At 37.4% G+C, this 17,519-nt stretch overlaps 1 protein-coding gene across 12 annotated transcripts in view; it reads right to left on the bottom strand.

The window, feature by feature from the left end:
- Window positions 1-14,322: 14,322 nt before the first annotated feature.
- Window positions 14,323-17,519, bottom strand: part of LOC135705705 (mucin-2-like) — a 111,006-nt gene continuing 107,809 nt past the window's right edge. For 5 of the 12 annotated variants that reach the window (XM_065227527.1, XM_065227524.1, XM_065227528.1 and 2 more), the window contains exon 7: window positions 14,324-15,529. In XM_065227527.1, the coding sequence (XP_065083599.1) occupies window positions 15,146-15,529 (384 nt within the window). In that variant the 3' untranslated portion in view covers window positions 14,324-15,145. Of the gene's footprint in view, window positions 15,530-17,519 lie in introns of all 12 variants that reach the window. The other 7 variants (XM_065227532.1, XM_065227534.1, XM_065227529.1 and 4 more) reach the window with 6 other exon arrangements.

Here is a 17,519-nt window from a genome sequence, read left to right on the forward strand (position 1 = left end):
GTGCAAGAATATTTTATATGCATGATTTGATTTGTAGAACAATACGAAATCTTTAGAATAAAAACTTATCATCCAGAAGAATGGACAAAATATCAAGAGAACGTTATGCAGGTATTTGGTCAATAGATGGTATTTGGAATAATTACATCTGTGGACTTCAAAACATACCTGAGAACAGTGATGGAATTCTCACCAAAATATCATTTTCGCTTGCGATACGTTTTCTCTTGGGAACTTTCCCTCACTAGTTTCACACTCCAATATTTCCTGAGCGAACTTTCTGGGATGAGAGAATGAGATATCGCGAACTTTTTTAACTCGAATCACCAACGTGAGGATACGAAAAATATCAGATCATTTTTTCTCTCTATCTCTTTACACCACATTCGTTCTTGAAAATTGCACTGCACATTTCACAAGGGAAAGATTATAGACAGAAAGCTATTCCGAGTAAATCAATACAATCTCTAAAGACTGATAAGTCTGGTACCTGGCTGTCTACTGGCGCCTGTTGTTTAAAGTAGCCGTTATCAGGATGATGTGAACAGTTTTGTGCAACTGATTGATTGGTGCATTGGTTTCTGGCAAAAAAAATGAATGAATCAGCACAAGTGTCAACGCGACATTAACGAGGAACGGGGAGGGTAGTGTAAGATTTTGTGACTAGCAATTTTTATATTAAAACTGTTCCTCAGGATAGGGGGTTGCGGAAGGAGGAGCGCCTAATGTATCCTCATTTTCACGAAATACAGTTAATGCATGGCTCCTCTCATCACTAGTGTTCGTAATATCGTTCCTGTAAGCTCTTATGCAATAATTATATGCAGGGGGATGGTTGGGAATATAGGTGGTGGTGAACTTTTTCACTGTGCTATTACAGCCGCTATTACTGTCCTCTCCCATGACTGGGAATCCTGTAAAACAATGTAAAACTAGAAAGGGTCCAGACCAGTGCTGTAAATTCTCAAAATCATTTGAACATTTTTGATGAAAATGAGAAAAGTAGCTATTCGCTATCAAAGGGGACCTCCTCCGAATGGGTGATATCAGTTGCTTAGTCATTTGACGAAGGCATGGATCATTCTCATTTGAGAAACGCTATATATCATTCGATTGAGTGTAACCTACACACAAACGGAGCTCTGGTCGACATTCCGGCGAAAAAGCTAAGCCAACCCGACACCAACCTGACTTCTATCAAACCCCAACCCGATGTTGACCCGACATTGACCCGACATAAACCCAAAATTGACCCGACATTAGCACGACATTGGGTCGACATCGACCTTAAATTAGCCTTACATTGATCCGACATCGGGTCGACTTGTCTGTTCGGGACCATTTTCCTGGATTTCTTCCATACTCCACTGTCGTGTTAGTGACTCAATTGACAGTGACAATGAGCTTCGAATGAGAAAGGGGCTCTTCAAATTATGGTCATGTGAGAATTCGTTTACACAGAATTGATTGAATGGTTGTAGTGGTTCATCTTCAATCGAATGATATGAAAATTTACAGCACTGGCTATTACTGTCCTCTCCCATGACTGGGAATCCTGTAAAACAATGTAAAACTAGAAAGGGTCAAGACCCTCCCTATGTAAAACCATAAGGTATGCGGGACTGCTGCACTGCTGAACTTCAAAACGCTTTATTTGCTGACAAAAACATCTTTTTAGTGTGCAATTTAGGATGATAAAAAATTTAAACAGGTTATTCAATGTCCATTAAAACTGTAAAAAATATAGGCAGAAAAAAAAGAAAACAAAAAATTATTACCAGTTGGCTGGAAATGAACACAAAATTAATCAAAGTACCATGTACCTTGAGCTTTTGATATAGTGACAGATTGAGAACGATCTAAATTTTCCATCCACAAGTATTGCAAGACTTGAAATTAACAGACAATCTCAAAATACTTTCAACTTGCGAAGTGATAGATTCCCAAGTGAATACACCTGCTGAATAAAAATTATCAAGTAAACTATTTTTTTAGAATCGATGTTTAATAGATTTTTTTTTTGCAGTTTGAGATCCATGAAAAAAGGTACAGTAGCTTTATGGCACCAGTGACCAGCAAATTTAATATTTTCATTCAAGGTTGTGTGGAAATTCAAGCTACCGGGCGAGCTACTGGGTTACATTGCTGTCCTCTACCTAATGCAGTCGAGTGATCAAATCAGAAAGTTAGCAGATTAGAAATCAATTAATAACTAATTACCTCAACGTTAAATTAAAAAGTGGTCTTTAGAAAAAAAAAATGTAGCTGAATGAGATCACAACCCAATAAGCTAAAATTTTGGGAGAATTATCTGGACCTGATTAAAAATCGATTGAAATTAGTGAAGCAAAGCCGATATTTTGAACCACCCTAATAAGCATGTTCTCAATGCAGTAAGACTAATCAACAGAATGCTTGCTAGCTAACACTAAACATTTCTAAGCGCCAATCTCAGTGGTCTAACTGTACTTCGCACTAATAGCATAGTTCTTCTTGTCGAAGAGTACAGCCACAAATGATGATTTGGTCAGCAAAGATTAGACAAGTATCTACTATTAGCTGGTTGCATTGAGAACTAAAACTAGGGTAAATGTCGGCTTCGGCACCCATTGACTGTTTTCGGCAATCAAAATTTAAACGTTAATTTCACTATGTTTTACCATCAACACACTTCCCTGAATGTATCCAAATGATTCTTTAGTCTTTCAGCTTCAATCTGATTATATGTGTAGGACCGAGCAATCCTTTTATGCCAGATTTTTCTTCAAATGAAGCATACGTAATACAAAATGGGGCTGATTTCGAGTTGCCGATAATAGAACAGCTGGTTAACACGCAGTTCTAATGGGAAGGTTGCCGAAGAAAAAGAGGCTGCCGACAATAGTCACACTCACCTGAGAAGTTTAGAGCGTTGTAAAAACGCTTTCAAACAGTTTTGAAGAATTCTGTCGATTGGAATGGATAGAGAAGCAAGCAGCAGATGAATTGAAACAAACAGACACGTCATATATGTGCGTGACGCTGTGAAAATGCTAATAAAAGTGCGGACGCTGCTTAGATTGACGAGAATACGTAAATTCCCCTATAAATAAATCCGGAAAACTTTGAGATTAGGGCGTAATTTCTTTTGTAAACACACACTTAATTCGCCGATTTCTCGTGAATTAAAGTTCAATCTAAAAAACTAACAACACAGACAGGTAGAGGAATGATTCATTTGGTATAGTATAGTTCGCTAGATTGTGCTTTGATTCGTGAGAAATCGCTGAATGACGTGTTTGTTTACAAAAGCAATTACGCCCAAATCTCAAAGTTCTCTGGAAATGGTATTTAATGTGAAGGATGCGAAAAATATCGGAGAACGAGAAGAAAACAAACAGACACTCTCGCGTGATCATCGCCTACCTTTACTCGCTGGAAAGAAAAGAACAAAGCTGAGGGGATATTTGGTTGGTTCGAATCACGAGTACGTGTGAAATGATGTGAGATGGAGAGACGAAAGATCTTTCGCGATACGAAATGAAAATTTCTCTCGCTCTACGCTTTCATGAACTTTTTATCATCTCTCGTTCGCGAACTTTTTGTGAGAAGTTCCTTTGGGATTTATCTCTGCAATGAGCTGTGATAGAACTTTTTTTGAAAATGATTTTTCCAACACTGCCTGAGAACTTCAGAAATGTTCATCATGTTTCACTCAAATTCTGTGTATTTCACTAGTTTTGAAAAAAAAAATCAAAAATTCAGCAAAATCATAAATATTCAATGATTGTCAGAGATGATCTACAAACCTTTCAAAATCTTATCGAATTCTAGAAAAAATCGAACAAAAGCAGAACCACTGAGATTTTTTTTAAATTATGTGTGGCTTTGTGAATATCTTTGAATGCAATCAAATTTTCTGAAGCTCACCGAAGTTCTTCGAAAATTACAAGACTTTGCTGAAGTTTGTATTATTTTAAAAAATTCTAAGATCATCTTTTTAAGTGCTTAAAACTTCTTTTAATTCCCTCCCCTTGGCTAGTTTTTTGCACCTTTATGCTGGTGGGCGGGCTTAATTTCATGCTTTATAGTGGAGTGTTGGAGACGGTAGGTTTATGGCCGGCGTTGCTGACTCATGCCGCGATAGAATGGCGCCATATGCAGGCAATGGGGATTACTAAGCTTCCCCTCTCTAATGAACCTCTGCAGGAGAGAACCAAAGATCTAGTCTAGCAGTGATAGTATCACACTTGTTACTCCTTTGTTTGAAAGCCGCGTTGTAGTACGCTTACGTATATCACGCAAATCACTCTTATTTTTTTTTTGCTGTTAGATTTATTTGGGTTTGCAAGGGAGTTATACCATTGAAATATTTCAGAAAGTGCCCAACAGTGCTCCTTATATTTGCGTGACAAGCTTTCATTGATGTTTTCATTGAAGTATTATTCAGGGAACAATGTTAAACACCATTTTTGTATATGGTATTGTAACTAATCTTATATGTGCTTGATTTTGATTTGGGATTAGTGTTTGAACTATGGTTCGGGATTTCCACTGTGGCGTGACATACTTATACTTATTTTTGTGGTTCGACATAGTGGAAGCGTGTGAGCATAGTTGAGCATATACCTTATATAATTTAAAAATCAGCTAGGAAACTAACTTCAAAGTGAAGCATTTTAGTAACTTGAAGGTGTCACTTGGGTCGAACTAAGATATAATAAATAGGTATAGGTCAAAATCAAAAGTACTTGCAACACGTTTAATTTTAGATTACAAGCACAAGTGCAGGTACTTAATAAAGCATGGATTATGATTGATTAGGTGAATTAGAGATTTCAATTATTTATTAAATTAGACTAATGGGATATCATAATCATCAAACGAATTTAAATAAGAAAATTCAGAAAGTATAATGATATTAAGTAGATCAACAAAAGAATTAGGATGCGGGGGGTCCGCTTAGGGAGGCAACTAACCTTTAAAGTTGTAGAATAAATCTTCCTATTTAGTCTTGAACTTCAATAAGAAAACGCAAGCAAAACAATAGCATTTAGCAAATTAACAAGGAGAGGAATAGTTTAGGAAATAAGTGAAAGTAGAGGTACATATGTGAAAGACATTGTTTTCCGCTGAGTTTATTGTACTCGATTACTATATTGTTCTCTCAATACGCAAAATCTCTGAAGTTAGCATTTGAGTTAACTTATGTCTTAATGTTCAAGTACTTACATTTGTAGACAGCAGTCAATGTTAATCTATGAATTAAACCCTACGTGACTGTAAAATCGATCTTTTCTTATGTGGTATTGACGCATCGATGCATGTTTAAATTTTCGCGGCTGTCGGATTCAACGCGCCTACGTCTACGGAGCTTACGCAGAAGTGATTCGCAATTCGGTAGAGCTTGCCAAAAATGTTTTGAACTTATGCAGCTTAGAATTTGTTTGGTACGGTCGCAACATTTTGAAATGATTGATACGGTAAAATAACTAAATTGAAACTAAGCTCAATAGTAAAAAGACGAGTAGCAAGTAGTACGAAGAAAAGTTCGAGCAATGATCTATGGTAAGAAGGTAGGCTGAAACAATGGTCTTACAATAAGCATAATACCTATTAATGTATAGCTGTTAAATTGAACGATGAAAAATAAACCGCATTTTTAAACCCCAACAAGATGTTCATGTCGGGATGCCTTCGTGTTCAACGTTTATAAATACTTTTTTAAGCATTTAAACACACTTCACAACATTTTAATTAAGCCAAATTTAAAAGAAAAAATTCGAAGTAAAATGTGCGTAAAATCAAAGTACGTATAATCGAGATATTATGGCGGCTGAATCGAACGGAGGCCGAATAACACTAGTTTACAAAACAACATAAAAAGTGTGAACTTTAGTGGTTGACCAACGTTTCTAATGCAAAATCCTACGCTGAATTCAATGCCGTGGTCAGAAAAAATAAAACTAGAGCCATTTTTGAGATATACAAAAATTTTGATTTTTTGAATTTTGGACAAAAGTACGATTACTAAAATGTCAATATCTTTGGAACTAGTGCACCAATTTTAAATCTTTTTTTATAATAATGAAGCTATCGTTCACTAGAATATTATGTTTTAATTAAAAATTTAATTTTGAAGTCATTTAAAAATTTACAACACTTTTTTTTATTTTTCCTGCGAATTTTCCATAAAAATCTTGTTTTAATCCACATTTTTAATGGGATAAAAAGATTCAAAAAATCATTCCATAATTTATTCTTAACGTCCATTAAAAACTGGAGAAAATGAGCCTTTAATGGATGAAATCGGTTGGAAATTGTCGAAGTTATGAAATTTTTTGTAAAATCATGGAAATTAAATGTTCCAAGATTGGCCGTTGTCCCGCTCCTAGGTTCAAGCACCACTTCCAGTAAGCCTTTCTGCGGACGTGTACGCATACGGTACATTTCACTAACACTACCAGCTGTCACGCAAAATTAAATGGGATATTTTCAACAATATAATTTACGCTAGTGTTTGTGAGACCGCTCGGCGAGAACCTAACGCAACCAACTCAATTTGACAGCTTTCTTTCTTTAACATTGCTTAACGATGTATACGACAAAACGTGAATTCAAGTGTAAAAATGATCCTCAAAAGTTTTGTTACGCGTGTGGCAACTATATATTTACAAAATCGGTCAATTTCACTGCTTCGTTGCAAACTGCATAAGGCTTTATTTTAAAATTGATCCTGGAGACTTTGACGAACCGTGGATTCCAAAAGTATTATGTAGTTCGTGCAAAACGTGCTTGGCTAGGTGGATGTCAGGCACAAGGTAAATTGATTTTTTGAATAACTTTCATATAAGCAATTTATGTACAGCATGGTAGTGCTTTGTTCTTTCCTGATCGACATTATCTTACTTCATCTATTTTTGATAAGTGTTAATGTCTTACTTACTAACTCACTTATTTGTTATCTGTCAGTCGCTATTTGTCCTTTGACATGCCCACCATATGGCGTCAACCGTTTTGTCATGCAACGGATTGTTATTTCTGCTTGACAAAAGTTAAGCAACAAGGACGTCACAAAACAGTTGAGTATCCACAAGTGGCTTCTATGACAAAACCTGTTCCACATTCAAGTTCGGTCCCGTATCCTGTTTATCCAAAGCGGAAACGAGCGCCCTCTGTTGAATCGACCGTTACAAAAAGTGAGGAGGAATTCAAGAAAGAATGCGAGGAAGACTTCGAGGTGGAATTGGAAAGAAACCCAAAACTGTTTACACAATCCGAATTTAATGATTTGGTGCGAGATCTCGACTTATCGAAGAAGAAATCCGAATTGCTGGCATCACGCTTGAAAGAACACAACATGCTGAGCAAGGAGGTCAAAATTTCTTGTCACAGGAATCGTCACAAGAAATTTGACAAATATTATTCTACAAAGGACAAGGCATGTTTTTGCCATGCCGTAAACGGCTTGTTTGAAGAGTTTGGTGAGCAATATGATCCAGCTGAATGGCGTTTATTCATCGATAGCAGCAAGTTGAGCTTGAAAGCCGTTTTACTGCATCAAGGGAATGAGAAACCTTCTATTCCATTAGCTCATGCCGTTAATATGAAGGAAACGTATGAATCAATGGCTCTATTGCTCAATTTGATAAATTGTTGATTGTTGATTCAATTGAAAAATTTGTTCCGATCATAAAGTGGTTGCCATGTTGACTGGATTGCAACAGGGATACACAAAATATATGTGTTTTTTGTGTAAATGGGACAGTCGAGCTTGTAAGGAACACTACGTCCGAAAAGATTGGCCAAAACGGGATAATTTCACAATTGGTAAAGACAACGTTAAAAATGATCCTCTTGTGGTAAAAGAACGCATAATACTTCCACCACTACATATAAAACTTGGGCAATTCAAAAATTTCGTCAAAGCGTTGCAAAAAAAAGGGCCGGCATTCCAGTACTTGAAATCAGTATTTCCAAATTTATCTGACGCAAAGATAAAGGAAGGTGTATTTGTTGGCCCACAGATCAAAAAACTGCTCAATGATTCCGCATTCAATACAGTTTTGACACCAGATGAGGTAGAAGCGTGGAAATCGTTCCAGCGTGTTGTCACAACCTTTTTAGGAAATTTCAGAAGCCCAGATTACGAGGAAGCCGTCGATGAATTGCTCAAAAATTATGAGAAAATAGGTATAAATCAAAAATATTGTGTTTGTTACATATAATTAATTTCAAATCCTTTTATTTCACTGAACACAGGTGTGAATATGTCTTTGAAGATACATTTCCTACATTCTCACATGGATTTTTTCCCGGAAAATCTTGGTGACGAGAGTGATGAGCACGGCGAACGTTTTCACCAACAAATGAAGATGATGGAACGTCGTTACCAAGGGTTTTGGGATGAAGCAATGATGGGTGACTATTGTTGGTTTCTGATTCGAGAAACAAGTTCAAAACATCGAAGACAAAGTCATTCGATTCTCAATCATTTTTAATAAAACCTAAATAAATTTCTTTTGTATCAACTCGGTTTTAAATCCTGATATGCCTTAATCAAATTGATATGTAGAGTATTTTTATCTCATTAAAAATGTTGATTAAAACAAGATTTTTATGGAAAATTCGCAGGAAAAATAAAAAAAAATGCTGTAAATTTTTAAATGACTTCAAAATTAAATTTTTAATTAAGACATAATATTCCAGTGAACGATAGCAAATTTATTTAGCTTCATTTTCATAAAAAAAAAAGATTTAAAATTGGTGCCTTAGTTCCAAATATATTGACATTTTAGTAATCGTACTTTTGTCCAAAATTCAAAAAATCAAAATTTTTGTATATCTCAAAAATGGCTCTACTTTAATTTTTTCTGACCACGGCATTGAATTCAGCGTAGGATTTTGCATTGGAAATGATCATCACCTTACCGAGTTCAAAAATGCTGTAAACTTGTGTAATCGGTACAGCACTTACGATTATGCTTCAATTTCTTATTATCCGTAGACCTGTGCGCCGCCACGCCGCCGCCGCCGACTTTTTTTCACACGTCACCGACTTTTTTCACACGCCACCGCAGTAAATGTTTCACGCCGCCGAATAAATTGTGTGTCACACCGATGATACATCCGTAACATCTTATCGGTAAAATGTATCTTGAACGCATTAAAATCTGCGTTAAAATTAGAACTTGTGTGCATGCTCGTTTGTGATTACTCAAAATTGAGTGAAAAACAACTCAATTTAACTAACAGTCTAAAACCAGATCTACTCTAAATAGAGTAACATAGCCAGAACTGAATTTTGATTCAGATTTTGAGTAAAACGGTCAGGTATTTGTTGATGACTTACTTCAACTCATTTTCATTAAATCCAATATATAGGGAAAAGAGTCAAAAATGCACAAATTGGCAAACATTTCGTTTCTTTCCTTTTGTTTTCTAACCAAATAAACCAAAAACTGAAAAAAAAAATATTTTATAGCGAACAGAATGCAAATCAATTACCTCTCAATTGCGGGACGTTTCCACATCCACGGCGGCTGCAATTTGCTTCATTTTCGAATGATTTCTTTCGAAATTTTCAAATTTTCTTCTACGACGGAAAAGCAAACTTCGCCATTTATTTTTTATTTTTTTGTTTTGAGTCAATAAATGGGCTGAAAACTTTAAATTGAGATACACCTTTATTTATTGTTGAGTCAATGCTACTCAAATTCACAAATCACAACTACTCATGCTTTGGCGTTTCAAAAGTAGTTATGAAAATGAGTTTGAGATTTTTGAGTAACCTCAAAGGAGCGTATATGAGGCAGCGACTGTCATTTAGTTTTTTGACGTTTGTTCGCACTTTCTCTATCTAGCACACAGGGATGAATCGGATGAATCATTATTTTTCCTCCTGCTCGCACCTGTTCGAGATAGTGTTTTGGTGCGCTGACCAAACGTCCAAAATTTCAGTTTAGTGGTTTCTTCTCTATGAGCGAGATCTAAAGGTGAGGCATAAGGAAACTAGCTAACTCTTTCTTTCTCTAGATCCGATGCAAACACTGGATAGACACTAGAGTTTCCTTCTGTCTCACCTATAGATCCTGCGCATTAAGTCATACCCGAACAACGTTGTAGATGGAGATATTCTATGCTTTTGGAAAATTAGAAAGCTGCGAACCGCAAGGTATTGTGTGTACCCGCCAGCAACACGCCAAGTGACAATTTTTAACATAGCTGGGCTGACCGTATCTGCACGTCGGTTAGGCATCCACCCTAACAATGTGGATAAAACAATCTTTATTCATGACAATTACAGCATTTGCAAAAATAGAGTTTTGCAGTGAGCATTGGCTTACTGACGAGAATCGGATTTAGTTGCATAAAGGTGAATAAGTGGCTATTTTTTTATTATCCATTTAGCTGTCAAGGCTCAAATGCGTTAGCTTTGCGGAGCCGAATATTGTTTACATGATTGTGTGTGAATATCATTTTCTTAGAACTAATGTTAGTAGAACGGGGGCAGATTACTCGCGGTTTACTCGAGATTAGGGGTAACATTTATTGATCATTTGGAGGGAGGACAAGGGAAAGCATTTTGAACTAATTTAAAACTTAAACGTAAAGGATGACTAAAACACAAAACATTAAACACATACATCAACAGCTTTAAGAAAGTCGTAAATAAGCTTCATCATTGCCCCGTAACGTGGGTAGATCACCTTTTCGTGGTACGTTACGGGATGTAAGATCTACCACCGATTCCTAGTCCCGACTACTTCAAACTAGGGGAACAGAATTTTTCAGTAATCCAAGGAACACATCTTAGTCCTTGTTACTTTTTATGCCTTGTTGATAGTGACAAGACTCGGCTTTGTCTACCAAGGATGATCTTGAAACAAGGCAAAAAATGAGTTAGTTGTCTTCATCTATGTGATTCCTAATCTTCTATCCGTTGTTCCCTAGTTCCTGACTACTTCAAACTAGGGGAACAGGATTTTTCAGTAATAAAAGGAACACATCTTAGTCCTTGTTACTTTTTATGCCTTGTTGATAGTGACAAGACTCGGCTTTGTCTACCGAGGATGATCTTGAAACAAGGCAAAAAAATGAGTTAGTTGTCTTCATCTATGTGATTCCTAAGCTTCTCTTCGTTGTTCCCTAGTTTGAAGTGGTTAAGACTAGGGTTTTGATGCATGGTCATTATCGGAGTCATACCTTAATTTTGTTACTAAGGAATCCAATTTTGACTGACAAAGGGCCACGCCTTTGGAGGGTGTTTCAACACTCCGAAGGGTATAAATAGCGGGACCTTTCAATTAGACTCGGATCCTTGCGATAAATGCAAGAGTGGCAACTGTAAAAAAATCGAATGCTTCATCATTTCTCAATAGTGATGGAGTAATACGACATGCACTAAACTAAGGACACGGGATATACTACAATAGATCAATTTACTGGTCGCAGTAGTGTTAGGTCCCGAACAGAGGAAAAAAAGCTTCATTAAGTCGATATCTGGGCAAGCCAAGACGTCTCTAATTGGCTTAAAGGGTTGTTTTCCTCGGACCCTAAGGGAATCACACAGAACGAATCTCGCCTCATGATGCAAGGAGCAGGACCAAACAACATGCTCGATGTCGTGAAAACCATTTCCACAGGTGCACAAGTTGCTGTCGGCAAGCGTAATACGGAAGAGGTGGGCGTTTAACGAACAGTGATTGGACATGAGCCTGAACATTACACGAATAAAATCACGACTCATATCCAACCCTTTGAACCAGGGTTTGATCGACATCTGTGGGACAATACAATGTAGCCATCTTCCCAGATCACCATCATTCCACTTTTGTTGCCAGTTGGCGAGGACTTGCTGACGAGAAATCGTGAAAAATTCGTGGTAGGCGATTTGTCGCTCGTAAATATCGCCTTCCATAGCGCCCACCTTGGCCAGCGAGTCCGCTTTCTCATTGCCCGGGATAGAGCAATGAGAAGGGACCCATACCAAGGTTATGACATGCGAGCTGTTTGATAAAGCACTCAATGACGATCGTATTTCCTGGAGGAAACACGCCGAGTGCTTCATCGGCCTCATTGCACGCATAGCCTCCAGGGAGCTTAGGCTATCCGTAAAAATGAAATAATGGTCAGGTGGAAGTGAGGCAATACGCTCTAACGTGTACGATATAGCTGCTAGTTCAGCAACGTATACCGAACACGGCTTTTGAAGCTTGTATAAGGCGCTATGAAGATCGTGGAATACTCCAAAACCAGTGGAAGCATTTATACCGACCCATCTTTGAAAAATCTCTTCTCGGTGGGGACGTGGCGGTATTTGTTCGCAAAAATAGTTGGGACAATCAGGGAACGGTGAGGCTCTGGAATTCCTTGAATCTCCTGCCTCATTGTGAGATCGAATCTCACGGAAGAACAACTGAAATGATGGGAGACAGCGCGATTGGGGTTGAACGAGGAAGGGCCGATGTCCAGAGTCATGTACTCATAGTACAAGCTCATGAATCGTGTTTGAGGATTCCGCTCTAGCAGCTTCTCAAAGTTCTCGATCACCAGCGGGTTCATGACTTCACAGCGGATAAGGAACCGGAACGATAAATCCGCAAACCGATTTGTTAAGGGGAGGACGCCCGCAAGAACTTCAAGACTCATGGTATGCGTCGATTGCATACAACCTAGCGCAATTCGAATGCAACGATATTGAATCCTTTGGAGCTTCAATATGTGCGTCCCCGCCGCCGATTGAAAGCAAAAGCTACCGTACTCCAAAATCGAGAGAATGGTGGTCTTGTAGAGTCTTATCAGATCTTCCGGATGGGCTCCCCATGAAGTGTCGGTAATGGAACGAAGGAAATTGATTCGCTGTTGGCATCTCTGCCTCAGATACGCTATGTGTTTTCCCCAAGTGCAGTTGGAATCGAACCAGACACCTAAATACTTAAACGACATGCTGTGAGTGATTGTTCTACCCATAAGTGGCTATTATTAACAACACGTTGATATTTGACTTTTTTTTTTTAAACTCTTACAAGTATTACAGGATTCTACGTACATCCGAAAGATATCATCTTCAAATACATAAACAAAAAGTGATATGACTACAATGGGTGTGAACTCAAATATGTATCAGAGTAATAAAAGCATATAATTTATTGCTATCAACATATTAATAACGTGTAATGCTCAATAAATGAAAGAATTCCTAGGGCCCATTACAATGTTCCGCAATGCAACAGATTGCTTTTAAATACTATCCAACCCTACATAACGTACTTTTCTTATACTTAATAAAAGGGTTGTAACACTTTGCAATATGACACCAACCCCTGCAATTTTAACAAGCACTTGACATACTTTTCTAAAGAAATTCCGCATGCACGGTCAATAAAAACGCCTCAAAATTGAGTAAGAGTTACTCATATTTGAGTTCAGGTTACTCAAATTTTTGAAAACATAGGTCACTCATAGAATGCGTCAATTTTCCGACGGAAAACTTCTCGAATATGAGGAAAACTGATTGTGGTTTTAGTCTGTCCACTATTACACTTCTAACCTGTGTAGAATTTTCTTAAAAAATTTCCCATATTCGAAAAGTTTTTCCCGGTAAAGTGTCGGGAAATTTACTCATACTATGAGTGACCTAAGTTTGAGTAATTTTGAGTAATTTTTGAACTCAAATGTGGGTAGCATTTTTTTCCATGTGCGATTGGTTTAGAAAGTTTTTTTTTTCTTAATCATAAAAAAATAAACTCACGCCGACCAACGCCGCCACGCAGCCGCTGCCTAAAGTAAACGGTGTGACGCCGCCACCCCACCGCCGCCGGCAGAAAACAACATATCACGCCGTCGCCGAAAATATTTTGATCAACGCACAGGTCTAATCATCCGTTCTGATTTTTCTGCATTTCGTGGAAGAATGGACTTATTCAGCAGCAACATGATTGAAGATTTTGCTTTGCACCATTACGTATATGTAATAGGTTTCCAGGGATTTGTGTTTTACTCAAAGGCAAAACACCAACACAAAGGGGAAATTTCCTAAATTAATTTTGAGTCGATACTTTCACCGTGCCGAATAATGAACCAATGGGGAGGAGGGAATTTCCTGGAAGAGACCTATTTTCCGACAACAAGATTTCGCTTGAAAAGATACCAATTAGGACTACCGTGATTGCGAAAAGGGTGATAAGGAAATACATTTTTTCCTCAGTACATACTGTGATTTCGGATTCCCAGCAAAAAAAAAAAACATTTCAAATTGATATTTTATAATAAGAAAATCTTTACTAAACCAATCGATTAAAAATGTACGCTTCGTTCATACTTATTTAACATATTCAGCGTAACTCTGTCTTTCAATTTTCACAACCCTGTAATACAGAGTTGCTTGCACGTCACTTTAAAATATAAAATATTTTCGGAGTTATGATCTCGTTTTATATAATTATAATAATAATATTTTTTGTATTATTCTATAGTATATATTGAAATTATAATGATATTTGTACTTGTAAATTAAAAGATTGGATTGAAAAGCATGCATTTGACTCATAAAACCTGTCATTTTTGCTTTCAGCGAGTCACAATCTGCGATTTTATGTATCATAAAATCGCTGCTTGTGACTTTATGAAAGGTAAATATACAGGCTTGATGTGGTAAACACATATTATACAACCTCTTCTTGTAATTTAAAAGTACAAGATATCATTATAACACCTAATGGTTTCATAAATCGGAAAAAAATTATACTTAAAAATGAGTGGAAACAATCCTGCCCTATATCAACTTTTCTATCAATTCTTTCCTCGGTTTTATCACTAGATAAAGTAGCTGCATTTCTGTAACTTAATTTTCCTACGAGAAAATTCAAGCACAAATTTTGATTCAACTTCCACTAAAAAGCCAATTTTAAACTAAATCTTTCGGCAAAAGCAAAACGCATTCACTAATTTCTTTACATTTTTGTACCGCTCTGAGGAGTATTCAAATGCGATTTCTCTAGCTCTTATGTCAACACAAACACTATAATTATTCAGTGATTATAAGTTATCAGATAGAGTATGTATAAATGTAATAAACTTGCTGCTTCTGTTGTTCATTTTTAATGCCTAAAACGGCAAGAATCACGTATCCTCCTTCAGCTGCTCCTCACTCCTCTGGCTTTCATCAATTGCTTCTGATTGGTCGCTGCTGTTGTTGGTGGGTCTGGAGGTGCGTCGAAACGAGCACATCTACAGTTCTCCGGAGCATTCCGGCAATGACATCGGCCGTGGTCGCCAGCTTGTTACCGATTTGGTTGAACAGGCCAACGAAGGGGCTCGCGTTCGGATTGGCCGGAAGTCCGCCCTGACCGGGTGGAATAAAAAAGTTATCGATAACATTATTCGGTGTGGTCATGCCGCCGGCAAAGGATGAAGAGGTAGCTTGTGATTGTGCTGGTGCTGGTGCTTGTGGTTGTGGTTGTGGCTGAGGTTGTGCAAAGACTTGAACCTGGCCCTGGACGGGCTGCGGACGGAACGGAACTTCTACCACCGGTACCGAATCAACCTGCTGTTGGGGGTGGATAGAGGTAAGAAAAAAAAATTTCGAGCCGGAAGAAACATAAAATCAGAAGGCAAAAAAGAGAAAAATCCAAAACAGACAATCTGGACGTGCGAACATTGTGCTGTGTGTGCATTGGAGGGCAGTGTGTAGTGTTGTGTCGGTGTGGGTTTGATGAGTAGTGTGCGTGTAAATATGGTGCCACATATGGTTAGTAGTTGGTCAAACTGTGCACTTATTCATTTTCCTTTAATTTCGGTTTATTTATATTCCATTTAGCACAATGCACATTAAAATCTTACCTGTGTACTCATTTTGAGAGGAGTCAAATTTAGAGATAGTTTATCTTGCTGGAAACTAGTCTAAAGAAATTCCATCATATCAGCATCGTATTAAAATTCAGTGGAAAAGTTGGAAGAAACTTCTGAGAGAAATCAAACGTTTTTTCAAACAAGCTCAAAAAAACTTCTAGCGGATGTCGAACAAAATATTCCAGGGAAAGTCTAAAAAATCCGAAGCAAATACATTCTATTCAACTTAGTAGGTGTAAAAATTGTTTAATATATTAGCGAAACATATGTAATGCTTTATAAATATATCGGCATTTACAATGCAATCAATAACTTTCAAAAAATACCCCTGGTCACAATACAAAAATATTAGCCGATCCTCATGAATTCCCGGGAAGAAGCATCAGAAATTTTCCGATTATTGGGTACTAAAAATGAACTGGAATTTACTTTGAAACCTTAAATAATCAAGAAGGAAAAGAGAAAAGAGATAGCAGGTGAACAATCGTAATACAATCATTGAAAGATTTCGAGATTTTCTCTAAACTCCACAAGTAATACGAGTTTTTCTTAGGTATTCACCCCCTCAAGATATTGGAAAAAAAATACCATTTTTTCTGGCCTAATAAATATTCTAAAATAGTATTTTTCTCTGTCCTGAATGATCATTGAAATCAACAATGGGAAAACCTTACTGAATGATTTATACTTACTTCAAATCAAAAATATGTACGCGAATTGTAAATCGCTGAATAACGGTGCAACGGTAGTGAAACGTCATTTCAAGCAGAAAATTGCATTAGGTCCTATAGTCCTATACTTATAAGTAACATTGATCGATTCTCTTCGTCGACCTTCTCTTTCGTTAATATCTTGAGCACATAACCTTGTTTTGTTTGTCATATTAGATGCTAGATAAAAGCTTCTTTTATAGATCTGTGTGCTGAAAATACCTGCGAACGTCTTTACATGGCCGTGCGAATACAAGGAGAAATTCGACGAAGAGAACCTGTCAATTAGGGTGTCCCAAAATTGCACTATGTTTGGAAATCTGGAGGCTCACCCTCCAAATGATAGCTAAGGCTGTTACAAACAAACTTTTGTATGGCGGCAATTCTGGGAAATGTTGTTTAGAGGTCGCCCCGACGAGATTTTTGGAAAAAGTCCATTTTTCATAGCTATTATCCAATAAATATTTTTAGTTCTTTAAATTTCAGTGAAATTTCACCCTTTTATATTTTTCGCAGATTTCCAAGGGTCAAAACTATAAAAGAAAAAATGGCTACGGCATGTTCTATGTCCAATTTGTTAGTTAAAATTTTTCAAATTCTCTAAAATGATGTTTTTTGTTGTCCATCACTGCATTCAATCATCAAAAGTGGGGTTCACGCTTATGTTGAAGAAGTAACTTAACCGCATCCTACACATCTTCAAAGCTGGCAATAGCTCTGATGTTTCTTCTTGAAGGCCTTACTTTGGCGTTGCCATGTCACAACGAGCTTGGCAACCCTCCTAACAACGTTCCGCTTGAGCTGGTGCGAAAGTCCGGCTTAATTCCAAATCTCCACAGCTTTGGTAGCCACAACTTGCATGCTTTATCCAATTGAAAGTTGTTGGGTTTCATGCTTGAATCGAAAGAACCTGATGATGTTCAACTCCGACGACAAATGGTTTCTGGGCAAATGCTTCCCCGCAATACCGGTGATGAG

This window comes from Ochlerotatus camptorhynchus, unplaced genomic scaffold (genome assembly GCF_037179485.1).
Source record: "Ochlerotatus camptorhynchus isolate MF236.1 unplaced genomic scaffold, CSIRO-AGI_Acam_v1.1 ptg000274l, whole genome shotgun sequence".
Lineage (NCBI taxonomy): Eukaryota > Metazoa > Arthropoda > Insecta > Diptera > Culicidae > Ochlerotatus > Ochlerotatus camptorhynchus.